The sequence below is a fragment of the Protopterus annectens genome, chromosome 2.part1 (genome assembly GCF_019279795.1).
Source record: "Protopterus annectens isolate FY-2018-M chromosome 2.part1, PAN1.0, whole genome shotgun sequence".
Lineage (NCBI taxonomy): Eukaryota > Metazoa > Chordata > Ceratodontiformes > Protopteridae > Protopterus > Protopterus annectens.
The window spans coordinates 688,965,213-688,991,917 of NC_056729.1; the positions used below are offsets into that span (position 1 = coordinate 688,965,213).

General features: G+C 43.3%; 1 protein-coding gene across 2 annotated transcripts in view; it reads left to right on the forward strand.

Moving 5' to 3' along the window:
• NFXL1 (nuclear transcription factor, X-box binding like 1) overlaps positions 1–26,705 on the forward strand; it is a 1,793,512-nt gene that overhangs the window by 1,220,385 nt on the left and 546,422 nt on the right. For both annotated transcript variants that reach the window (XM_044062425.1, XM_044062424.1), the window contains exon 20: positions 13,107–13,193. In XM_044062425.1, the coding sequence (XP_043918360.1) occupies positions 13,107–13,193 (87 nt within the window). The remainder of the gene's footprint in view (positions 1–13,106; positions 13,194–26,705) is intronic.

Consider the following 26,705-nt stretch of genomic DNA (forward strand, 5'->3'; position numbering starts at 1 on the left):
CTGAAGAAAGGCACGTCCCTACCAGTGACACCCATGGCACACTCCACCAGAACCGTAACTAATACTGTGGTGTTCCTGTCCAAAACCTCAGTGGGCAATGGTTGCACACTGGATGCTTGGTCAGACCTCAGTACTTTCATACAAATACCAGAAACTCAATGTCACTTCCAGAGCAGGGTCATCCTTTTGGGGCTACCTTTGTCAGCGGGATAGTTTCATGCCCAAAATCACCCTGGAAAGTCAGCAGGAAGCTCTATCCTGCATGTTACTGAAGATGGATCACTTCTTAATAGAAGAGATGTTATACCCTTACCATCATTTTAAATTTATAAGAAGTACTTTCATCTTCAGTAACACTCCACCCATACAACACCACCCTTCATAGGCCTGATTTGAGCAAACAGCCTACACTTAGTAGTCATACTACCCCTGAGAAAACTAATTACAGTATAACTAACCTACCATGTTCATCTCCATGATCACTGCTGCACTGGAGTGTAGGGAAAAATAACTTTCCATGCCTTTTTTCTTTTCTTTTGAGCATAAAATAGAATGGTATGCCTGACAGGATCATGGAATCAGCAAAAGTAGAATTCAAAACAAATTGCTGCAAGTAAGAAATGTTTAGCACCTTTAAAATCTAAAGCGAAAATAGTCTTGAGTGAAAGTGTTACATTTGTTACTGGAAGAAGGTGTGAACGAGTTGCACAGTGTTGTATCAAATTGAGCAGGGCAAACCAATACCATTTCTTCTAGGATATCCCTTGAACAGTGCAGTTAAAAGACAGCGGTATCAGCTGTGAAATCAGTAAGTGCATCGCTGCATTACTGTGCACAAGGGCAAGTAAGGTGGTGTTTGTTCATGTAGGTAAGTAGTGTCATGTGTGTGTGTATGCACACATCTATTTGTATATGCTTGGCTTGTGTGCATGTCCAAGTAAAATTTGAGAGGTCCTATAAAGTGCAGATTGGTCATTTTTGTGATGTTTATCAAAAGGCCTTGAATAAGGCAGAAGTCATTCTTCATAACAGTGCACAATTTTCTGAATTGCTTCAGGCAAATAATAACCACAGCTTAGCATAGCTTTTTGATCACTCTGCTGCCTTGATGGTGATAGTAGTTGAAAGTATGGGGGAAAAGGCAATATGGAGCTGTGCCTCAAAATGCTCTTGAATGTTTTTTTCCCCTTCATTAAAAGAAGTATTCGAATCTGCGCTAAATATTCTGCTTGGACCTTAATTTTTCCGATTTTTATATTAACAACACAAGTAGTATACATAATTTACTTTTGAGTATAATAGCTTAGGGAGGACGTGCCAAGTTGAAGTGGTGTTTGTTTTTGAATACTTTCATGCATACCAAGCAAATTATTAATGTTTAGATTGTACTGTGGTTTTATTGTACAGTAATATGAGTGGTGATAACAAAGACCACGCCTCTCTTTTGTTTCTGCACTGGAGAATACCTGCTAAGCCAGTTCACTGTATTTCTGTGCCAGAAGTGACTAGTATTATTTGTAAAACAGTTATGAAACTTGGAAGAACAAAGCAGTGATTTCTGACAAGCAGACAATCTCAGTCTTTTGTTTGCACCAATTCATACTATATATTATTCACACACTATCATTTCTAGTGGCCTGTATAGCGACGAGAAATTCAGAATTTGTACAGTTTACAAACTAAACTGGCCCTATAAAATGTAAACCTTGTATATAGGGGAGGAAAGAATTACAGTGGTTGTATCCATCATCAACATCAACCCCCTTTTTCCTGTTTTCTACATGTGGTTAGGGTGTTGTCAACTCTCGCCATTTTTCTTGATTCTTTGCCACACTCCTCCCTTCGGCAGTCATATCTGGCTGTCACAAGTCTCTCTCTCATAATCCATCCATCTCTTTGCCCGATGCCCTTGTTTCTTCTTCCTTCCTTCCTGTCTGTCCCAAGTCTTCCTCGCCAGATAGTGTTCTGCACATGTACCCAAACCACTGTAATCTATTCTGTTTGACCTTCTCTGCAACTGGAACTACTTTGGCTTCTGCTATGATGTCCTTATTTCTTCATCTGCCCCATAGTGTGCATCCTACCACCTGTCTCAGACACTTCATCACAACAGCTTCTTCGACTTCTGTACCTTTACTGGTTTCTGTACCATACAGAAGTACTGGTTGCACCATTGTTTTGTACACCTTACTGTTCAGCTTCTTTGGGATTCTTCTGTCATACACTACCCCTGACATTCTGTGACATTTGGCTACACCGATGTAGCCCCACTGATTCTAGCTCTGACTTCCTCATTCAGACTTATTCTCCTCACTCACCCATCCCAGATACTTGAAGCTGTTAACCTGTTCCACTATCTTCCTTTCTATTGCAGTTCTCAGTTTCTTTTGATTTACCCCATTTGCTCCTATTACAACTGTCTTATCTGTACTCAGTTTCATCCCGTGTGCCTTCAATTTTGCATTCCACTGCCTTGTCCTTTGGTGAAATTCTCACCCAGAATCACCCTGTAATGCCACTTGTTGAGCTGCCCCCTCTGATATGTTGGATAATGTAGTCTAGCACCAGTATGAACAGCAGTGGCCTCGGAACTGAACCTTAACCCTGATGAACACCCACTCCCACTGGGAAACCCCTCTGTGAGACCAAACGCTGTTCGTACTTGAGTCATTTGGTACTTGTACATAGCCTGCACTGATTCTACTAGTGTTTCTGGGATTTTGAACTACCTCAAGACTGCTTAGATCAACTTTCTTGGGACCATGTCAGATGCTTTCTCCAAGTCTAGAAATGCCCAGTTTGACACACTTCTCATTTCTGGCTTCTTTTTTATTTTGTCTCACTGCAAACATCAGGTTGGTTGTGCTGCATCCTGATCTGAATCCAAACTGCTCAACTCACATCTTATATTCTGCTACACTGCATATTTGTTTAACAATCACCCTGTACAGAACTTTCATGCAAAATGACAGGAATTTGATACTGATATACTGCCTATAGTTGTGTGTGTCCCATTTTTTCTTGAACACTGGCACCTAGTATGCTTATTCTCCAGTCATCTGGGTTATGCCTTTCTGTCCATACTGCTATGAGTACCCTCAGGAGCCATTTTTCCCATCTCACCCGACATCTTGATCATATCTGCTGCGTCCTCATCTGAACCTGCTGCTGTACCCGAATTCATTTTCATTAGTGCTGTTCTTTCTTCTTCTGCAGTGGGCTGCTCCTCTTCTTTCACCATAGGCTGTGTCTCGAGCAGTACCACTTCTGTGGGGTTATGTTCATTCAGAAGCTGCTGGAAGTACTCCTTCCATCTGCCTTTGCTGTTCCATAGACTAGTGGGCAGGTTCTTGCTGGCATCTCTTGTGATGATCTGTTGTCTTTATCTTTGCCTTTGGCTTACAAACTGATAGTTTCTTTGTGCCATCTACCATGTCACTTTTCAGAAGCTGGCAGAGTGTCTCTGATGCCTTATTCTTTGCTTATGCAACTCCTCTCTTAGCCTCTTTGTTAGGCAAGCAGTATTCTTTCCTAGCCTGGTCCATCTTTTCCATCTCCCACTTTTTCTTGCACTCTTTAATTTCCTGGATTTCTGCATTCTGCCACCAGTTTTTCTTATGTACCTTATTTCCATGCCTGGCTCAGTCACATATCTGTTCTGTAGTCCTCAGGCATGCTGTTTTGAGGCACTACCATGCTTCTTCAACTCCACCTATTTTGTCATCTTCCCGATGAGCTAGAGTCTTGAGTGATTCTTTGAACTCCTCTGCTTTCTTTCCAATCAACTTCCAGGTCTTCATCCTAGTTTCTGTTGACCTTAGAGCCTTCTCTGACCACTGATTGCAGCTGATTGTGGCAACCAGTGGTTTATGCTGTGGGCCAACTGTTTTATTGGGGATGACTTTTGCAGTCACTGACTCTACCCCAGTCCCCTTTCCTTACTAGGAGGAAGTGATCTTGTGACTTTATTGCTGAACCATGTGTCGGCCGCCATCAAGTCATTTGCCAGACAGAAGTCTAGAATGCCCTCTCCATTATTCCTGTTGCCCCACCAATGTGGACCCAGGCAGTCCTAATGTCCTGTCTTATTCTCTCTATCCCGATGTGTTCGTTCAGATCACCCATTATCAATACTAATTCCTGTTGCTTTTCTAATAGGTCCTGCAACTGCTGTTTGATTGCACTTTTCTTTGCTATCACAACCCTGCTCTGGGACATAGGCTGAGATTATGAACAGTGCCATGTCTCTTGTCACCAATTCTGATGACATCCCTCACTGTCTTCTGAAGCTTTTCCCTCACCACAATTCCCACACCATTTCTAGTCTGTCCTTCTCCTGAGTAGTAGGGTGTAGATCCCAAGCAAAGTGGCTTTGCTGCACTGCCCTTCCATCTTGTCTCCTGAATACGCAAGATGTCCAGCACCCTTCTCCTTGCCATCATGTCCTCCACTTCCAAGCTACATCCTGTCAGTGAACCTACATTGAGTGTGGCAATTCTTAGTTCAGTGTTTGGCAAATTTATTGGTTTTAGTCCAGTTTTTGCTCAACAGAGCTATCCCAGGTAACCCATGATGGGAATTGGACACCATCCGGCTAGTAGTTTATTGACACAGCGCTGCTAGGCCTTATGGCAGGCACACATTGGCCAAGAGGGGCACATATACCCTTCCTACCATTAGCATGATTCCCTAGCATAGGTTGGAGTAGGCTGGGTCCTGAATCCACTTGCCAGCAAGTACACATTCCCATTTTTTGGAGACATTAGTCAACATGACCAAATCACATAGAGCCAGTTTTTACACCGAGTGACTAGACCTGAGTCTCACATTACCTCGGTGATTTGTATTCATTATGTTTAATTCCTACACTAACAGATTATGAGCACCCTTACTAAATATAGAATTAGAATGTTGAAATGTTGGCTGTATGGTGCAGACGGATGAATTTGTGGTGACTTGAAATCAGTTAGTAACACAGCTACTGGAGGAACCAGCTAGGGAAGATGGGAGTGAGCAGCTTATGCCTGTTCATTCATTCTGGAGGAGGAAGGTAATCCATCCCACTGTAGTACCAGAAGGTACTGGACAGGTTCATGGCATGCAGCAGATGGGATCAGGATGTGTGTTTAGTACTGCCAGGCTGCATTTGCATGGCACCCACTATGGGCCATTTCCTGGAATGTGCTTGCCAGAGGGGAAGGCAAATCCACAGGAGGTGGTAGGGTCAGAAAATGGAAAGACCACTCATAACTGCCTGGATAAAAGCTGTGGCATGAACAAGTTTGACCATGGTGATGGGACACAAATGGGCATGGTAGTGGCAGCAAATATGGTTGACAGGCATGGTGGAAAGAAAAGGTATTTAAGAAAAAAGTTGGACTCCATCTAAGTTTGGAGAGACTGACCTTGTAAGCATTCAGAATGAATCAGTAGTAGCCTAAAGACACATTAACTTTTAGCCAAACTGCTAGTACCATGCATACAAGGCATGATATTTTCTGTAGATTTGAATTTGTGTTAGTGATGATACAAACATATGAAGTTCAGCACTTGACAGATACAATACTGTGTATAGACTTTAACTGTTGAGAAAGGTTCAAGCACAGAGGAGGCTGTGCTTCACAAACAGGACCTCCAGCTAGTATTATCAACTTAGCCACCCGGCTGTGTAAACCTTGGCTCTAGATGATTGTCACTGTTGAAGTGATACCTCGACCCCATGTGCAAAATAGGAAAAATGGGTTATGGATGGATGGAGTTAGAACAAACTTATATTGATGCCTTTACAGTTTCTGTTACTTTTAAATGTAGATATTGACTCTGAATGGAAAAAAAGGAGGGTATGGGATGAGGGGTAAAAGGCATAAAAACAGTGTGGCACTGGGTAACATTTATGATGATGTCTGTAGGAGCTGCAGCATCGTATAATTGCCATTAGGTCATGCTACACTTGAGCTGTCACTTTACACTCCTCTAATGACATATTCCTGTGGTAATAAAATATGTGGCAACAGCTCTCAGATTTGAATGTGAAATATTTCCATATGTCAGATAGTTTACAATATAAGGTAGAAAAAAGAAGACTTTAAATATTTATGTACCCCTTATCTATCTTACTAAGAATTTGAGCAAGGTAACTCTTGGAAAGAAGGAACACTGGCTAATTTTGATTCAGATCACTGCCTGTTTGTATGCCAGTTTGAATTGTTATCTTATATATGTTTCCGCAGTAGTCATGGTGCTAAACTGCAGATAAGTGCTGCTGAATGATAATGCACAGAAATGTGGTATTAGGGTTGAGTTATTAGTCTCTGTTCAGTGTACAGATTATATGAATGCTGTTATAAAGGAGTTCTGCTTAAAGGAGGCAGCCATACAGAGGATTCAAGAATAGGAAATGATTTAAAGTCGTACAGCTATTTTAAGCAGCAGCTAGAAATGATGTATTCCCGTCCCCCTTTTTTATTGCTGCCAGTAAGTCGCACTCCAGTTTAGTCAGCAGTAAAACTGCAGAACTAGTTTGACTTTTGAGGACAGTTGATGTTCATCGTGCATTACAGCTGCAGTAATTACATATGGGTTTTCTGCCGGCAGGCGGTCCCTCGGTCGGCCGAATTCCAAAGTCTTGGTCCGGCGTCTGTTGTTGTCGCGTACTCTTCTGACGTCAGGAAGGCTAGAGTATAAAAGACACAGCCGACGCCATCTTCTCCAGTCTTTTTTGCCGCGCTGTGCCCAAAGCAGAAGCAGTTCGCAAGTGCCGGTCGGCCAGCTCCTGAATTACGAAAGAATTTCGGAACCGAAGTCTTCATTAAAGCTAAGTACCCGTTGGGAACCTTTTCTTGCCTCAGACCGATGTCAGAAAAAGTTAATAATTGTATTTCTTGTGGGAAGCAAATACCGCATAAGGATTTCCATTCCCTTTGCATACCTTGTTTGGGCCCAGACCACGACGTCTCGGGCTGCCGCTTTTGTGCTACCTTCAATAAACGCACTATCAAGGGTCGGGCGGAGTTCGCCCAACACTATTTTGGCAAAGCGTTTAATTATAAAATGTCATCGGATACTCCGACTACCGCTATGTCCAGAAAACGCAAAGAAAAGGACCGTCAGTCGAGAACTGCGGTCTCCACCGACACCACGCCGAAACAAGCTCCACGTGGGCCGGTTCTCAGTGAGACGCCTTTGCAGTCCCTGACTACCGACGACACTCCCTCGGCGGGGTCTTCTGTACCTGAGACCGCTGGTTCTTCGGTCCTTTCCCAAACTACTACCGAAGCCCCTGTTCATGTCGAACCCACCAATGTGGATAGATCTACATCCACCCATGGTGTATTTAGGCCTTCATCTTCCTTCTCCATCAAGGCCTTTACAAAAGCCAAATCAGCCAAGCATCTTTCTAGGCCTGCCTCACAAGGCCCAAGACCTGGGCCCACGCCTAAGAAGCACATGCTTAAAATGGCTGAAGACCTGATCACTCTTATCAGAGGCTCACAGGCCCCTCCGGACAAGAGACCCAGAGTAGAGGAGGATTCTCCTCCTTCTGACCAAGAATCCATTTTATCAGAACATTCTGATGCTGAAGAACAGTCTTATTCACCTTTTGAGGATTCGGATGCAGAGCAGTCCATTCCTTCTGTATCCCCCCCTGAGGATTTTTCCTTTGGGGAAACTTTACACTCCTTGAGAGAGCACTTCCATTGGGAAGGCCAAGACTTTTCAGACTCCAAGAAAAGGCTTAGGGAATTCCTCTGGTTACCTCAGCATAGACCTCTGGCTATTCCTCCTGTTTTGGAGGTTTTGGATGATGTATACTCGGAGGCCTGTTTAAATCCTGATTCTCTGCCTCCTGCACCAGTTAAGCCGGATAGGTATTACAGAGTTCCTAATTCCCATCAGTTCCTCTATAAAGGCCATAATGCAGACCCTGAAACTATTTCTCAAGGCCCTAAAGGAATTAAGGCTTCCACGGCCAAGAATCCACTACCTACGGAAAGGGAATCTAGATCACTAGAAAGGTGGGGAAAGAAGGTTTACACCTCGGCCACCCTTGCCATGAGGGCCTTAAACTGCCAGTTTCATATGATTAAATATCAGCAATTTCTGTTATCACAATTAAAAACAAAATGTCACAACCTGAACAACCAGATTTAAAAGAGTTGCAGGATATGATGCATAGTGCTGAGCAAGTGGGCAAGCACACCTTACAATGTGGTTATGATGCACTAGAGGCCTCCAGCAGATCAGCCGCCACTGGAGCAGTCATTCGCAGACATGCATGGCTAAGGGAACAAAATCTTCCAGATCAGGTGAAAGCAAAAATTCTAGATGCACCGTTACATAAGGATGTTCTTTTTGGTGGTAATGCTGAGGATATTTTACGTAAAATGGAAGAAAAGGCAAAATCTATGCAAACTGTCAAAGCTTTCTTACAGGTTCAGCCACCAAGGTTCAGCAGGAATTGGCCGTCAAAAAACTGGTCCTTTCCAACCACTGACAAAGCCCAAAGGGGCAGATACAGACGCGGAAGGGGCAGAGGACAACCCCAAGGATCCTACAGAGGCAGACAATGGCAATCACCAACACCAAGAAGTGGTGACGACAGTGCACAACAGTACAGAAAGCAATCTCAATGACTCCCTCATTTCCATGCCAAGCAGAATTCAACTGGCAGCACCTTTGGGAGGAAAACTGGCACTATTTGCAAACAATTGGTATATTGTCACAACAGACAAATGGATTCTGGACATAATAAACAGAGGCTACAAATTTCATTTCCACACTCTACCAAAAATGAGAGGCATGCCAAACTTACCACAAAATCAAAGGGTAGAGGCACAACTACAAATCGCAAAGCTCCTAAACATGAGGGCTATACAAAAGGTACCTACGCACCAACAAGCACAAGGTTTTTATTCAAGGCTTTTTCTGGTGCCAAGAAAAGGAAGCGACTGGAGACCCATTCTGGACTTATCCATTCTCAACACATTTCTTCTAGTGCCAAAATTCAAGATGCTCACATTACAGCAACTCCTTCCCATGCTGGGCAAGGGGTTTTGGCTGGTAACATTGGACCTCAAGGAGGCATACCTGCATGTCCCAATCAGACAAAATTGCAGAAGATACCTCAGATTTCTTGCAGGTTCAAATCACTATCAATTCTCTGCATTGCCCTTTGGCTTATCTACTGCCCAGAGTATTCACCAAGTGCCTGGCATCAGTGATTGCATACTGCAGACTTCAAGGGATACAAATTTACCCTTATCTGGACGACTGCCTGATCCAAGCGGACAGCAAGCTCAGACTTCTCAAACATCTGGCATATGTGACACGCTTACTGCTTTCTCTGGGATACACCATCAACAAGGAGAAATCAAAACTAACACCCTCTCAGAAAATTACCTTCCTGGGTGCCAACTTGGACACAAACACCCAGATGGCGTACCTAACAACAGAAAAACAAGGGCAACTATCTCATTACTTCAAAATGCTTGCAAAAAGTACCAGGCTTACTGCAAGGAAAATCCTGCAGGCTCTGGGATTCATGGCATCTTGCATTCTTCTAATCCCATGTGCAAAGCTGCACATGAGGAAACTTCAATGGTACCTAAAAAATCTATGGTCTCAACACAGTCACAGCTTAGAAGTGGAGATTCCAATAATTCCATGTCTACAAAAGGAATTCATATGGTGGGCCCAAGCATGCCAAGTAAACAAAGGCCTCCCATTCTGCAAGCCTCAAGCTACACAAGTCATAACCACAGACGCTTCAGATTACGCCTGGGGGGCGCACATGAAGGACAGGTGCATTCAGGGCAGATGGCACAAAACAGAAAAGCACCTTCACATCAATCAAAAAGAAATGCTGGCAGTAATAAATGCAATTTCAGCGTTCAGAGAATTCCTGCATCCAGGACAGCTGCTCATAAGAACAGACAACACCACAGTAATGTGGTACATAAACAAACAAGGAGGGACTCATTCATACCCCTTGTGCAGATTAACCATGACTCTTTGGAATCTAGCTCTGGAAAGACAAATAGAACTCCAGGCTCAGTACCTACCAGGAATGGAAAACACACTGGCAGACACTCTGAGCAGGCATATGACAGACCCTCACGAATGGAAGCTACATCCACACGTATTCACAGAGATTGTTCAAGCGTGGGAAGGCCAGACATAGACCTTTTGCCTCCCACAAAATCATCAATTAAAAGTTTTGCTCAAGGACCTTCCACCCAAAGGCTTGGAAAGTGGACGCCTTTCATTCACATGGACAACTTGGTCAGTTTATGCATTCCCACCACTACCTCTGCTGCCCAAGGTGCTTTTGAAAGCAAGAACAGACAAGCCAAGGATGATACTGATTGCTCCAGATTGGCCGAGACAACATTGGTATCCACTATTGAGGAGCCTAACACACACCCCTCCGTGGCCCCTGCCTCTAACACCTCTACTGCTGACGCAGAACAATTTCAAAACTCTTCACAGTCAGCTGAAAACTCTCAGTCTAGCTGCATGGAAAATTCCTTAACTTCACATCAGGCACTACTCTCCAAAGAAGTGCAGGATGTCATCTTGGAGGCTAGAAGACCATCTACAAGAAAAGCTTACTCCGCAAAATGGAAGCGGTTTTGCTGTTGGAATGAAGAACGAGGACAGGATCCTAGAAAATTAAACCTGCCTCAGATTTTACAGTACCTAACTGAACTTTTGAGCAAGGGACTTTCCTTTTCCTCAATCAAGATACATGCCTCAGCAATATCTGCAGAATTCAATATGGACCCTCCTTTATTCTCACACCCACTACTGCGACAGTTCCTCAGAGGGGCGAAGAACATAAGGCCTCCAAGGAAACAACCAGTACCAGCTTGGGACCTTAACTATGTTCTGGAAAAATTGACATTGCCTCCCTTTGAACCAGCTGCTTCAGCAGAATTACAATATTTGTCCTGGAAAACAGCTTTTCTCCTGGCCATCACTTCAGCTCGTAGGGTATCTGAGTTACAGGCCCTCATGGCAGTGCAGCCATTCCTCATATTCCATCAGGACAGGGTTTCCCCTGCGTACTAACCCCTCCTTTATGCCTAAAGTAGTATCTAGGGTAGCCCTAAACCAGGCCATCCACCTTCCTACCTTCTACTCTAATCCTCAAAACAAAGGGGAGAGGCTGCTTCATTCTTTAGATATCCATAGGCAGCTACATTACTACTTGGACAGAACCAAGTCATTCAGAAAATCAGATCAACTCCTAGTTTCCTATGCTGTGGGGGGTCAAGGGAAACCTGTAACTAAACAGACCATTTCCAAGTGGATTGGTCACTGCATACGCTTTGTTATTCCCATCATGGAAAGCTCGTACCTACTGGTATCAGATCACACTCCACTAGGGCCACAGCCACCTCTACAGCCTTCCTCAGAGGAGTGCCTACTAAAGATATCTTGGAGGCAGCCACTTGGAGTTCTGTACATACCTTCACAAAGCATTACCATCTGCCTTTATACTCCAGAACTAGAGCAGGCTTTGCCACTGCAGTTTTGCAGGGCATTCTAGCTCAACCCAGTTCCGTATAGTACCTACCACCCTATACATAGCTTTGGGATTCTACCCATATGTAATTACTGCAGCTGTAATGCACGATGAACATAGTACAGTTTTGTACCTACCATAAATGTAGATGTTCGAGGGCTATTACAGCTGCAGTACAGGTTTCCCACCCTCCTTCCCTCTTGGTAAGACCTTGGGGTTTGAATACCTATTCATACCTGCTCACTGGGTTATCCTACTATGTTTTATTTGCTTACTTTTGTGTATTACACTAATTTATGTATTGCCTTCCTTTTGGGGGCACCTGACATCTGGGGCAAGAAAGACTGAAGAAGATGGCGTCGGCTGTGTCTTTTATACTCTAGCCTTCCTGACGTCAGAAGAGTACGCGACAACAACCGACGCCGGACCAAGACTTTCGAATTCGGCCGACCGAGGGACCGCCTGCCGGCAGAAAACCCATATGTAATTACTGCAGCTGTAATAGCCCTCTAACATCTACATTTATGGTAGGTACAAAACTGTACTTTCTCTTCATTCTGACACCTGAGTACTTGCTTGGTGTTGAATAATACTTAATTGATTGCCTTTCAGTTAGTTAGTTTACCTGAACAGTTGACCACACTGATCAATGTTCATGTTTTTGCTCCCCGCATGACATCACCAGATGGCTCATGTACCTGCACCCAACTCACCAATTTCTATTTTTTTCCTGGGGGGGTGGGAGACAGATATTCTTGGGCTAAGTAAGAGCCCCTTGACCCATTTATTCTTGCTTATGACTCCCAATCTGCCCTCCATTCCCTGGTAAGAGTTAGTGTCAGGGAGCAGACAAGTTTGCTAGTCTTATGAGAGTGGCCAACTCTGTCTGTCTGGCAGCTATTTTGAGCTCCGCTATTGCCTTTTCCTGAGTTCCACTCAGCTTATAAATACATTCAGACAGAGAAGGCCAAGTTTCCTTGGATTCCACTAGGTGTAACACACAGTGTTCCTGCTAGGTGTCAGTCATGTGGCAAATCAGAACCACCCCTCGCCCAGGACTGGTGTGCCAGTAGCAGCCACTCATTCTCATTCTCCCTGACTAGCTCCTACAGGCCCCTAAGTCACTAGTCAAACGTGGGTTGCTTGTGGCATAGTCAGGGCTTTATCCCCATTTGCCACAGAGCTGGCATTCTGAATTGATCTGCACTTTGAGAAGGGCAGAGCAAGCATTGCTTCTGACTCCTTAGGAAATTCGTGTATTGGTTTGCACATGCTCAGCAAGCCAACTCAAAAGTAGACTCTGGAGGTGTCAAGCAATAATGTGTTGAGCTGTTCTCTTTCATAGTATTGTCTGGTTGTCCTGTGATTTAAACCAGAGTATCCATTTCACCCTAGGGTCATTGTTTGATTTCCTGTAATTTAGAACTCTGTCTAGTGGAATTCTGATAGTTGCCAAGAGTGGCTCTCACACTAGTGGTTGGAGTTTCCTTCCTCAGTATAGTAAGTAGTATTGCAGTGCTGTAAAGGTTAAACTGTTACCTAAATACTACAGATAGTTTAATGCTGTTTTTAATTTTAGGAAGTATTGTGCAGCAAGGTTCAGAAAGGAGAGTCACAACTGCAGTGTGACACTGTGTGTAGCGAAATAAAGAAGAAGGTGTCTGAGGTAAGGCAATTTTTCTGATTTTGTTTTACTGACTCTGTTATAAAATTGAGGCTATGTGCAACTTTTTTCTAAGCTATATTATCAAGAGAACATCATGTGGTTTGTACAGGCAATGTGCTACCATCATGACCTAGCCGTAGGATGTCCACACATATCACTTTTTTTCTTCCTCTGTTTGTATTTGCAATGTTTATACTACCATGATTTACCATGTCTTCAGTTTGTAACTAGATGAAGTAGTCACTTGCATGGTTCGAGAGCCATCTTGCTAATGACTCTTCATTTAAGGAGTTTAAATGCTGTCTGAGTATACTGCCTTCTGCTAAATACCTGTTTGTAAATTCCTTGTGAAGTAGGAATTCGTGTAGTCTCCTTTAGGACGTGCTAAGTTTTATGAGAATCTTAAAACACTCTTCTTTGCTTTTGTTAATGTACATGAACTCAGTCCGTCCTTCTTTTGTACCACTGATCATATTTTGTCACTGTTAAGGTTTTAAACCTGTTTACTCATGGAAAACAAATGTCAGATTTGCTCCATATAAAGCAGTGTTGTTCTTTAGACTCTCAGATACAATAGCCTTGGAGGTATGCCCTGTTTTTACACTTAGACTCTTCCTGTAGCAGCAGGGGACGATTCTTTTATTGCACTCCATGGCTTATTTAGTAATGTCAGTGCTGCTGTGTACAGTAACCACCCATCCATTATATCTGTTGCATCTACCTTTGCCAAATGGTCATTGGCAGTTGCCTGAGGTTAGAAACCTTGTGTGATTTTTCCACTTTCTTAGACTCATTGGTAGCTTAAACATTCCAACTTCAAATGACCTTACAGCAACTGTTAAACAGACAGGTTTAGGAGTTTATTGTAGACAAATATCTTTTCTCCTTGTTTTGGGTTGGCTTAGAACCCTATGATTTAACATCAGTGAACCTCCTTGATGGGTCCTCTGCTTTTATTCATATTCTCCTTCCATCCCTACCTGGCAGAATTTCTTGGAAGCTCCTGCTGTCAGGGTACACTTGCTTGGTGTTTCAGTGCATACCATGGCATGACACCCCATATGCATGAGAGCACTTGCCATTTCAGCTTAGCAGTTCATTTCTGCTGATAACATAGTTTGAATCTTAATTCTTATACATATCTTGAAAACTTCCATTGATTTTACCTATGTGCTTTTTGTCATTGTGACTGCTGACAGTCAAGTCTACCACTGTCAGCCACACCCATTGGTTCCCTTGTCCTCAATATGCTACTCTGAGAATGAGAGCTGGCCCAGGGGATGTCATCATACAAGCAACCTTAGCAAGCCTCTCTGTCACACCTTGTCCACGTTACCTTCGTCTCATGTTTGAAGAGTCTGAATAGCCTTATCCATTTCTTATGAGACAGATGAGGACAGTGATCCTTGTTATCGAATGACAAGTGTTTGGTAAAACTTTTAGATGCATGTCTAAATGAGTACCTTGGGCAAAGGTGATTGAGCCATGGATTGTTGCACCCTCCCCCATGGATCTATCAATCAAGGATGAGCTTCTGGTAATTCAAAAGCAACTTAACTCTTCCCCATGGCCTTGAAAAGGGCAAACACACTTCAGATACTCTAAGCTTCTTTGATAAAAGAAACACTCTTCTAGTGAGTAAAACAGGAATATCACAAAAACAAGTCGGTGTGAAGATAGGAAATAAAACTAGTAAAAAAGAAAATAAATATGTGCCATAGATGGAAAACATATTGGGATGTAGATACAAAAATCTCTACAATTAACATTTATGTTTTTTTAGTGTTTTCATCCAAGCAGAACACACACACTTCTTCAGAAAAATCTGCTCAACACAACTCTTTAAATAACATAAACTAAATTGTGTGATAAATGTCATGTGATTAATGCAAAATTCAAAGAATGTCAAAAAAATTATAAAGGTCTTAATTTTAAAACACTGATTTCATCATTCAATCAAAAGTTTGGTGTGCAGCATTTAATTCTAATTGTCGCAGAAGGGGTCTATATCATATTATCGAAACAAGTCAGCGAATGGCACGCACTTTGAAAATGCCATTCAGCAAACCGTTCATAGTGAGATTGCGGTACAGTGAAGATCGGAAAATTTGCCCTTTCCTCACTGTAGTGCGATCTCTGAGTTGGTATATATAATTAGCGGAGGTGTGGGGGGTGTAGCCCCCAAAAGAGCAAATTGTCTAAACGGCATTTTCAATGCAAGTGCCATTCGCTGACCTGTCTTTTCAATAATATAATATAGACCCTCACAGAAGTTCTTTTTTCTTCAAGTAGTGTTTCAAAAGCACTACCCCTATTATTAAAAACTAAACAAACACTGAAAATACAAATTTATTAAAACCTCTACAAATAAAAGTAAGTCTGAGTAAAGCATTATTTGCATCTCTTTGTGCAGTAACAAATTGAAGCACATAGATTCTTTTATATAATCTATTCACCTTTTCTGTATAAAAACATGTTCATGTAAAAAATATATACAAGTTATTTACTTTGAAAATTAAATAAATCTTATGAGAGATGGTAGATTTTTAATTCTGTACAACAATAACTGGTCCTTTAGCTAAGCTTGTTTAGAGTCCGCTAATCTTGCTGACTGTCCTCCTGTCCAGGATGAGTATGACCACAGATTTTGATGGGGGTGCTGATGCAGAGTGTAATGAACACAGTGTTCATCCAGTCGGATTCTTCGTAAAGTGAACAGGTTGAAAAACCTAAGCAAGTACTCACCTCTCCCCAAATGCTAGCTAGGTTTAGAGATGTATTTGACTGAAAGCAATCTGGAGCTACTCCAGAGATTAGCAGAGTTTATGATCTTACTGAGGATGAGATTCCAAATGTTTTGGCTGTTCCTCCTGTGTTAAACTTTGAAGATATCTATAAAACTGCATGCAAAACCCCACTGACTAGTGACCCAGTTCCTAAAAAAAAAGGCTATGAGGAAATACAAGGTGTACTCTGGTATGTTCTGATATGTCCTTCCATTATCACTATTGCCATATTCTTTACAATAGGGATCCCCTACCAAGGTCAACCCAATGTCCGGCCAGTATACTAAAGCCTTTAGATTATAATGGGCACACTGTAGGTCACATGTATGCTCCCCGTGCACTGCATACGGCATAAAGGTCACATCTGGATGTACCATCCTCAGAACTTCTTTGCCGCCAGTCCAAACACTGTGTTTGATCGTCAGTTACATGCTCGTTTGTCTGCCGGTTACCAAACCGCTTTCACATAAGTGCCCCATTGTTTTTTAATTATTATTTTCTTATCTTTGTTTTGCCTTGTTCTGGTTGTTGGTTTCATTTCACCGAGAAAGAGGAAATACCAGTGCAGGGGAGACATTCCCAATAAAGATCATAAAGAGCAGCATTTGTTCTGTTTAGGCACTTCCCATGGTCATACGTCTTGAGATTTGTCAATCTTTCATCCCTAAGACATTGTGTAGTCTGCTTTCTTCCCTTGGAATTTACTTGGAGAAACAATGACTTAAACTAGTGGCTAAAGACACTTTGGAAGGATCTTCCTGGCCTGGGGGTCAGCCGTCTAGGAAGAAGACAAAGAAATCTTGGTTGATTCTTTGGCTGTACTACCTCCACTGGATGTCTTTCTTGAGAGTGGTGAAAGTCTGGAGGGTCATCCAGTTTTCTTCTTGGATTCCTCTGCAGTGACCGCTTCGGAGGCTGGCATGGAGCCAACTTCACAGACATTCATGAAGGTCTTGCAGATGCCTGCTTCAAATGTATAGGGGAAACTGTGGCTGTTCACTACTGAAGGGCCTAGGAGTGTTCCTCAGATATTAGTGAAGGAAGAGGTTCTGACTATGATTTATAGAGTGTTGTCAGGGGTCAGAGTTTCCTAAATTGTTTGTTTAAGGCTGACATTCTGCTTAAAAAGAAGCAGAAGATTAAACACATTTAATTCTGGTACTAAAGATCCTCAGACTGTTTGGCAAAGCTTCACTCAAGGCCTGTTTAATGCCCTTATGGATCTGAAGCATCCACGGGGGGGTTCTATTCCATGCTTTTCCTTGGTCTTCTACCCCTTGTAATAGGCTTAGGGAGCTGGATTCTCTGATGATGATGATTCTCATAAAGAGTCCCTGACTTATTCCTCTCATATTCCTTCTCCATTAAACTGTGGTTCTGAGGAAGATGAGTCTGTCAGTCCTGACTCTCCTTTTGAGGAGATTTCATTTGGTTGACACCATTTTCTTTCCATAATGATGGAATCTTTCAAATGGGACTGTGCTCAGGTGTTAGATGTTCAGAAGAGGTACTACGAGCTTCTGCAGATGGAGTCTCCTAGGCCCTCATCTTTTCCTTCTGTTGTGCCCTGCTGGATGCTTTTTCCACTGCTTCATGGGCTCCATATTCCCAACCCTCTGCTCCCAAGAAATCTGATAAGGTGTTATAAAGTGCCTGATGACTGCAAGGTTCTTTACAAGTGTCCCTCAGCTGACCTTTCTGTGGTGTCACTGGCTTCTGATAAGCTCTCTAAACTGTTGCCTTCAACTAAGTTGCTTCTTGTGATTAGGACAGCATTAGCATGGAGAGACTGGATAAGAAGGTGTATACTTATGCTACCCTAGCCTTAAGAGCTGTGAACTGTCAGACACACATAACCAGTTATGTCTTGGCTCTTCTGTCTCAGGCCTGCCAAGCCATTTCAGATCTTCCAAATTCTGAAGGGATGATCTCTGCTCTTGCCTTGCAAGAGACATCCTCCGAAGTAGCTTGCTATTCCATTAAATACAACTATGCTGCAGCTGATGCCTCATCTAGGGCTGCTGCTTTTGGATCTGTTTTGAGGAGGTATTCCTGGCTCAAATTTCAGCCTTTGCCTGATGATATCAAGCCTAAACTTATGGATACACCTCTGGATAATAAGCATTTGTGTGGTGCTGCTGCTGTGGAGTTAAGTCCCTGCAAAAAAGGGTACGGCCTTACGTGAGTTGAAGCATATTTGTGTTTCTCCTGTTCCCATGTTTCAGAGGAATTACCCTAACAAGACTGCCTTTATCTGCAGACAGTCTCACCCTTCCCCCAAAAGTAAAAAGGGAGGTAGAAGGGCTCCCCCTGTTAAGGCTACCCAAACGTCTCCTACTCAGAAGCCTCCTTTTCTTGACAAACCAGGTGCTGTCTGACTATCTTTGCCCTGTTCTTCTCGGTAAAAAACAAAATAAACAAACTCTGCAGCATATCAATAGTAGTTATTAATAACAACAAAGCTTTTGGGTCACAAACCCTTCATCAGTGTTAAAATCAAATAAAATACAAGCTTATTTATACATCACATTTTAATCACGCAGCCAGTAAAATACCTTAGTCAGTTAGTTAATTAAATACTAATTCATTAAAAAAGCCAATACACATATCAATAAAAACAAATATGTAAAAATACAGTATTTAAGAACTGGTGCAGCTACCCGGACTTCTGTGCAAACCTTTACCAAGCACTATTAATTTGGATGTGATTTCTAGGACCAGAGCTGGCTTTGCCAGGGCTATTCTCCACGGTTTCCTATAGGGCTGTGCTGGCCCTTCCTCATCCTAATCTTCTTCCTGTGCTATTGCACTCTTCCCATTGTAAAGAATACTGCAATAGTGATATGGAATAACATAGTACATTTGTGTGAAATCCTACCATAACAGTAGATGTCCTTCTCTTCATTGTTGCAGTATTCGCTCCTTCCCTCCTCCCCGATTCTTTTCCCTTCTGGATGTGCTTGTTACCTACTAGTAACCTTGGGCTGTCATTCCTACTGGGGCTTTTCATTTCTCTGAGTGGTACATCCGGACATCACCTTTATGCCTTACACCGTACAAGGGTAGCATATGTGCAACACATGTTGTACCCATTACAAAATAAAAGGCTTTGGTATACTGGCCGGACATCTGGCTGCCCTTTGCAGGGGACCCCTATTGTAGAGAGTACTGCAGCAATGAAGAGAAGGACGTCTACTCTTATGGTAAGATTTTACACAACTATACTTTTGTCGCTGTGTTTGCTCCTTTGTGAGCTTACCCAGCTGCAGTTTCTCCAGCTGACAATTCTAACGAGAGTGTTGGCTTCTTCTTAATGCTATATCACTGGAAAAAAATTGGCAAGGGGCTAAAATCTCAGGGGTAAAAAGTTGACTTACTCTAATAATTTAGTTTTCAGAATTTTAAATTATCATGGCTTTATGTAGAAATTTATTTTGCAAAATGTTTACAGTTTAGATGACTTTGGTGCTTCTCTGCCTGCTGAACAGAAGTGTTATTTGAATGAGATTATTTCTAATGTGACTCAGGTTTCGGAACATGCTTTGAGTGTCTTGGATGGAGCAAACACATTTTCTAGAAATGCAGCTGCTGCTATTGTATTGAGAAAGGTGTGCTTGGTTACATAACTAGAATTTTTCTGAGGATATAAAAAAGATTTTGAATGCCCCTTTAAGTTCTGAATTTGTGTTTCGTCCTTCTACTACCCAGATTATCAACCAATGGGATGATCGAAGTAAATTGATGAATGGGGTATATAGAATGTTTCATATTCCCAGGATGTTCATCGTGTTACACTGCTGCAGTCATCACACTTGGGTTATCCTGCCATCAGGCGGTCCCGCAATCGGCCAGAGTTCCAAAGTCTTGGTCCAGCGTCAGTTGCTGTCGCCTCCTCCCTGACGTCTGTGCGACAGGAGTATAAAAGATGCAGCCAATGCCATTTTCTTCAGTCTTTCTTGCCACGCGGTGCCCGAAGCAGAAGCAGTTCGCAAGTGCCGGTCGGCCGACTCCTGACATTTTCATTCCGAATCCAGAACTGAAGTCTTCTAAAAAAGCTAAGTACCCCATTGGGGAAACTTTTTCTTGCCTCAGACTGATGTCAGTAAAAGTTAATAACTGTATTTCTTGTGGGAAGCAAATACCTCATAAGGATTTCCACTCCTATTGTATTCCATGCCTAGGCCCTGACCACGACGTCACTGGTTGTCGGTTTTGTGCTAGGTTTAACAAGCGCACTATTAAATGTCGGTTTGATTTTGCCCGACATTATTTTGGTAGAAAATTCAATTACACCATGCCGTCGGAAATTCCGACGACCGCAATGCATAAAAAGCGCAAGGACAAGGACAGGCATCCGAGGCCCAAAACGGACGACGAGGCCTCTTCTAGGCCGGTCGCCGGTTCTCCGGTTTGCAGCAAGGCGCCTATGCAGCCCCTGACGACCGCTTCCACAGAACCACAGACCGCCTCCGACTCCCACGTGGAGCTGGCTGGGCCTTCGGACACACTAGGTCTTCAGCTTACCGATCCTAAACCTACTGAGCAATCCACAGCTACAGAGGGTGTTTTCAGACCTTCCCAGTTAACCATTAAACCCTCTGCTAAGTCTAAGCCCCCCTTAAAAGCAAAGAAACAGACACAACTCTCTCCAGGACAGGCTTCCATGCCTAAGAAACGAATGCTAAAAATGGCCGAGGATCTAATCACCCTGATCAGGGGGTCCCATCCCCCTCCTGATAAAAGGCCCAGACAGGATGCAGACTATGAATCTTCTGACCAGGTGTCCATTTCCTCAGACTCTTCCTCGGACCTAGGATATTCTTTACCCCCTTATGAGGATTCTGCTGCTGAGGAATCGATCCCATCAGCCTCTCCGCCTGAGGATTACTCCTTTGGGGAGACCTTACATACCACGAGGGAGCATTTCCATTGGGAAGGCCAGGATTACTCAGAATCCAAGAAAAGGCTCAGAGACTTCCTTTTATTGCCTCAACACAGACCCCTTGCTATCCCACCAGTTTTAGACATTGTGGATGATGTGTACACTGAATCCAGTTTGAACCCTGACTCCTTACCCCCAGCCCCAGTGAAACCTGATAGATATTACAGAGTCCCTGACTCTCACAAATTTCTGTACAAAAGCCCTGTTGCTGACCCTGAAAATATTTGTCAGGGACCCAAAGGGATTAAGGCCTCATCAGCAAAAAACCCAGTTCCCTCTGACAGAGATTCCAGAGCATTAGACAGATGGGGAAAGAAGGTATATACATCTGCAACTTTAGCAATGAGAGCCTTGAATTTGCCAGTTTTATATGCTAAAATATCAGCAATTTTTGCTGTCTCAGTTGAAACAAAAGATGCTTCCAGATTCAGATCCTCCTAACTTAAAAGAAATGCAGGATTTATTGCATGCAGCTGAACAAGTGGGAAAACATACTTTGCAATGTGGGTTTGATTCCTTAGAGGCCTCCTGTAGAGCAGCAGTTACAGGCTCTGTCATTAGAAGGCATGCTTGGTTAAAAGTACATGCGTTACCAGATCATGTTAAGGTCAAATTATTGGATGCACCTTTGTAGCGGGATGTGCTATTTGGAGTTGAGGCAGAGGAGGTATTAAAGAAGGTGGAGGATAAGGCAAAATCTATGCAAACGGTGAAAGATTTCTTACAGGTTCAGCCTCCTCGTTTTAGCAGAAATTGGCCAACAAAGAATTGATCCTTTCCAGTCACAGATAGACCTCAAAGGGGCAGATACAGACATCCAAGAGGTAGAGGTCAGACACAAGGCCCTTACAGGCCTCGACAATGGGGCACACCAGGCCAGAAAGAAGGGGAAGACAGGCCTCAACCTTATAAAAAACAGCCTCAATGACTTTCCACTGCAGCTGCCAAACAGCTCTCTCTTGGCAGCCCCCATAGGAGGAAAACTGGCACTTTTTATCACAACTGGCATTGCATCACCAAAGACAAATGGGTTCTCAACATTGTATCTTAAGGTTACAGGTTCCATTTTCACACCCTGCCATGGCTAAAAGGAATGCCAAATCTGCCACCAAATCAATGGGCAGAGGCTCAAAAACAAATTACAACACTCATGGACATGAGCTATTCAAAAGGTACCACCACAGGAACAAGGACAAGGATTTTACTCAAGACTCTTTCTGGTTCCCAGAAAGAACAAAGCCTGGAGACCCATTCTGGACCTTTCTACACTAAACACTTAACTGGATGTTCCGAAATTCAAGATGTTGACACTACAGCGGCTTCTTCCCATGCTGGGCAAGAAAGCTTGGCTCGTGACTTTGGACCTCAAAGAGGCATACTGCATGTCCCTATCAGACAAAACTGCAGAAGATACCTCAGATTTCTAGCAGGTTCAATGCACTATCAATTCTCTGCACTGCCCTTTGGGCTTATCTACTGCGCCCAGGGTCTTCACAAAGTGCCTGGCACCAGTAATTGCATTTTGCAGGCAAAAAGGAAATCAAATTTATCCATACCTGGACGACTGCCTGATTCAAGCAGAGAGCAAGGACATTCTACTAAAGCATCTGGCGTACGTAAAACAGTTAAGTTGCCTGGGGTACACAGTAAACGAAAAGAAATCAAAACTAGTGCCCTCACAACAGATAATATTCCTGGGTGCCAGCTTGAACACAATGGCCCAGATGGCTTATCTCACACCATACAAGCAAAAACAACTGACTCAATATTTTCAATTAATGGCAACAAAGACCCAACTCCCTGCAAGAAAAATTCTGCAGGCCTTGGGCTACATGGCATCTTGCATACTGCTAATTCCATATGCCAGACTGCATATGAGGAAACTACAATGGTACCTAAAGAGCGTATGATCTCAACACTGTCAAAGTTTGGAAACAGTTATACCACTAATTCCTTGCCTACAACAGGAGTTTCGACGGTGGGCACAAGCTTGTCACCTTAACAAGGGACAGCATTTCACTCAACCCATAGCCAGGAAAACACTGACAACAGATGCATCGGATTACGCCTGGGGAGCACACATGGCAGGAAAATGTATCCAGGGCGAGTGGCCCACAGAGCAAAGACATCTCCACATCAATCAAAAAGAGATGCTAGCTGTACAAAATGCTATTATAGCTTTCAAGGACCTACTGCATCCAGGACAATTACTAATAGACAGACAACACCACAGTTATGTGGTACATAAACAAGCAAGGGGGCACGCACTCCTACCCCCTCTGCAGACAAGCTATGACCTTGTGGAACACAGCTCTAAACTACCACGTTCACCTGCAAGCACAGTTCCTGCCAGGAGAGAAAAACACACTGGCAGACGACCTAAGCAGAAACATTACGGACCCACACGAATGGGAACTGAACCCACAAATATTCAGAATGATAACACAAAAATGGTGGAACCCGGACATAGATCTGTGTGCTTCCCCAAAGAACTGCCAATTACAGAAATTATGCACAAGGAGGTACCATCCACAAGCATGGAAAGTGGATGCCCTCTCATTCAGCTGGAAAAAACTACAAGTATACACTTTCCCTCCTTTACCTCTCATTCCAAAGGTACTCATAAAAGCCAGGCAGGAAGAGCCAAAAATGATCCTGATTGCACTAGACTGGCCACGCCAGCACTGGTACCCAATCTTAAAGAACTTAGCACAAGAACCACCGTGGATTTTGCCTCAAATCCCACAGCTGCTGACACAGCACAACAATCAGATACTTCACAGCCAGCTAAAGACCTTAAAGCTAGCTGCATGGAAAATTCCTTAGTCAAGCAAGCAACGCCTCTCTCCAAAGCTGTTATGGATGTCATTCTGGAGGCCAGAAGGCCTAGCACCAGGAAAGCATACTCGGATAAATGGAAGAGATTCTGTGCCTGGAACCAAGCGCACAGCCTTGACCCTCTTGTCCCAAACATTCCTCAGATACTGCAGTACTTAACTGAGATGCTGGACAAGGACCTCTCTTTTTCATCCATCAAGATCCACGCCTCTGCTATCTCTGCTCATTACAACAGGGATCCACCATTTTTTTCTAATCCTTTGCTCAATACCTCAGACGGGCTAAAAACACAAGACTGCCCCGTAGAGCACCCACACCAATTGGGACCTCTACTTTGTTTTGGAAAAATTAACTTTACCACCTTTTGAGCCAGCTAACACAGCAGAATTAAAATACATCTCTTGGAAAACTGCTCTGCTACTGGCAATAACATCAGAACAAAGAGTTTCAGAATTACAGGCACTAATGGCAGTGGGACCTTTCCTCATCTTCCACCAGAACAGGGTGTATTTACGAACTAACCCTACGTTTATGCCAAAGGTGGTATCAAGTGTGGCTCTAAACCAAACTATTCACTTGCCAACTTTTTATCCAAAACCACAGAACAAAGGGGAGAGACTACTACATTCTTTGGACATTCACAGACCGTTACGCTTCTACTTGGACAAAACCAAAGCTTTCAGCAAAACTGAGCAATTATTGGTAGCATACGCTGCAGGAGCACAGGGAAAAGCCATTTCAAAGCAGACTATTTCAAAATGGATAGGACACTGTATACCTTTCGCTATACCCACCATGGGAAACCTGTACCTAGCAGCATTAGATCTTACTCCACCAGGGCAACAGCCACTTCAACTGCCTACCTCAGAGGAGTACCTACCAAGGATATTTTGGAAGCAGTAACATGGAGTTCTGTGCATACCTTCACCAAACATTACCATTTGCCTTTATACTCCAAATCCAGAGCTGGCTTCACCACTGCTGTACTGCAGGGCCTTATAGCCACCCCTAATGCCTTATAGATCCAACCTCCCTACCTCAGCTTTGGGATTCCACCCAAGTGTGATGACTGCAGCAGTGTAACATGATGAACATAGTACAGTTTTGTACCTACCATAAATGTAGATGTTTGAGTGTAAACACTGCTGCAGTCCAGGTTACCCTCCCTCCTTCCCCTCTTACTTTCTGGTACTTACCTAGGGCATCTACCCTTTATTACCTATGGGGAGTATTTTCTGGTAACTAAAAATGGTTGTTTGCTTTTCTTTTGTATTTTTTACTAGCAATTTGAATTGCCTACATATTTGGGGGCACCTGACATCTGGGGCAAGAAAAACTGAAGAAAATGGCGTCGGCTGCATCTTTTATACCCCTGTCGGACTGACGTCAGGGAGGAGGCGACGGCAACCGACGCCGGACCAAGACTTTGGAACTCAGGCCGACTGCGGGACTGCCTGACGGCAGGATAACTCGTGTGATGACTGCAGCAGTGTTTACACTCGAACATCTACGGTTATGGTAGGTACAAAACTGTACTTTCCCCTTAACAAGGTGTACAACTTCAAAAGACAAAACAAACAAAATTCCCAGACCAACAAGAATCAGGGTACCAAGAGGAAATGACAGGAGGATGATGCTTCCAAAACAAATAAAGGGGGTTCCTTCCCCAAAAAAGATCATTCTCCTGCTAAAGAATGTTTGTGCATTTTTCACATCGTGCAGCACTGCGGGGCTATGGTTAAACTATTCCAGGTGCCAGAAAGTCTGCTCTTCAAATTTTCCCTTAGAACTAGCTGGTTTCTCAGTAGTAGCACTAAAGTCTGAACCCCTGTGACTAGCACTTGCTCTAGAACCTGCTTTAAAGCACTAGGAAGCCTTAAACTGATACAAGCACTCAACTCTCCTCGTTAATAAGGATAAATTAATCATAGGCACTAAACAGCCTATAATTGCAAAGTACCTTGCAAAGGTAAGGGAAAACAGCTCTTGTACTTTACAAAAAAGCACCTAAACAGGCATGTCCAAAGGTCAGCTTCCAGTGATTTGTCCTGTCCACCTGGTGAATCTTGGCATACTGGGGCAATGCAGCAACTGCCTCATGTATACAGACAACCCTCTTCTCCTACCACACAACACCACAACCTGTGAGAGAGGCACTTACATAGCCAAACTGGAAGCAAAGCTCTCTCCAGCCAAGATTGTGCTAGACAGTCAAGAGGATGTTAACACCTGCACTACACCCCAAATAACACATAGCCCTTCAAACCCACACCATCAACACCCACACGTAGCAACACTAAACCCACATATGCAGAGGCCCTTAACATTAACCTGCCCAAGCAGCAAGGACCTCCGAAGCTGAAACACCAGTCACAACCAAAGTGACACATAGCTCACAACACCTGTGTGCCATCCAACAACAGCCCCTAAGGCAAGACAATGTACCCAACACTTTAGTCATAGGTGAGTTTATAGTCAGGCACACTGATATCCCACTCACCAGGCTGAACAAGGAGAATTTACAGTCAGCTACCTGTCGGATGCCAGGATCTGCCACATAACTCATGTACTCAAGTCACTCCACAACAAGTACAGATACGACTCTGTCATTGTCCATGTTGGAGTGATTTTATTTTATTTGCAGTTGGTTTACCAGGATAGTCCATTGGGCCAAAATGAACCCATTTTCAATGGAGTCCTGGGGAGAAAAGCTCCAAAATAATCTAGGTTACAGTAAGTTATTATACAAAAATTAAGATTCAAACAAACAATTGCAGTAGTACATGGACATTAGAGGTAATACAGACGTGATGAAACTTGCATAGGATACAGACTAATAGAGGAATGTTGCAAAGTAAATACTGAAAAGACATTATATATTAGGAAGCATACACATTAGGAGGTGCAGCCAAGTGAATTTTTGGAAATACCATAGGAAATAATAAT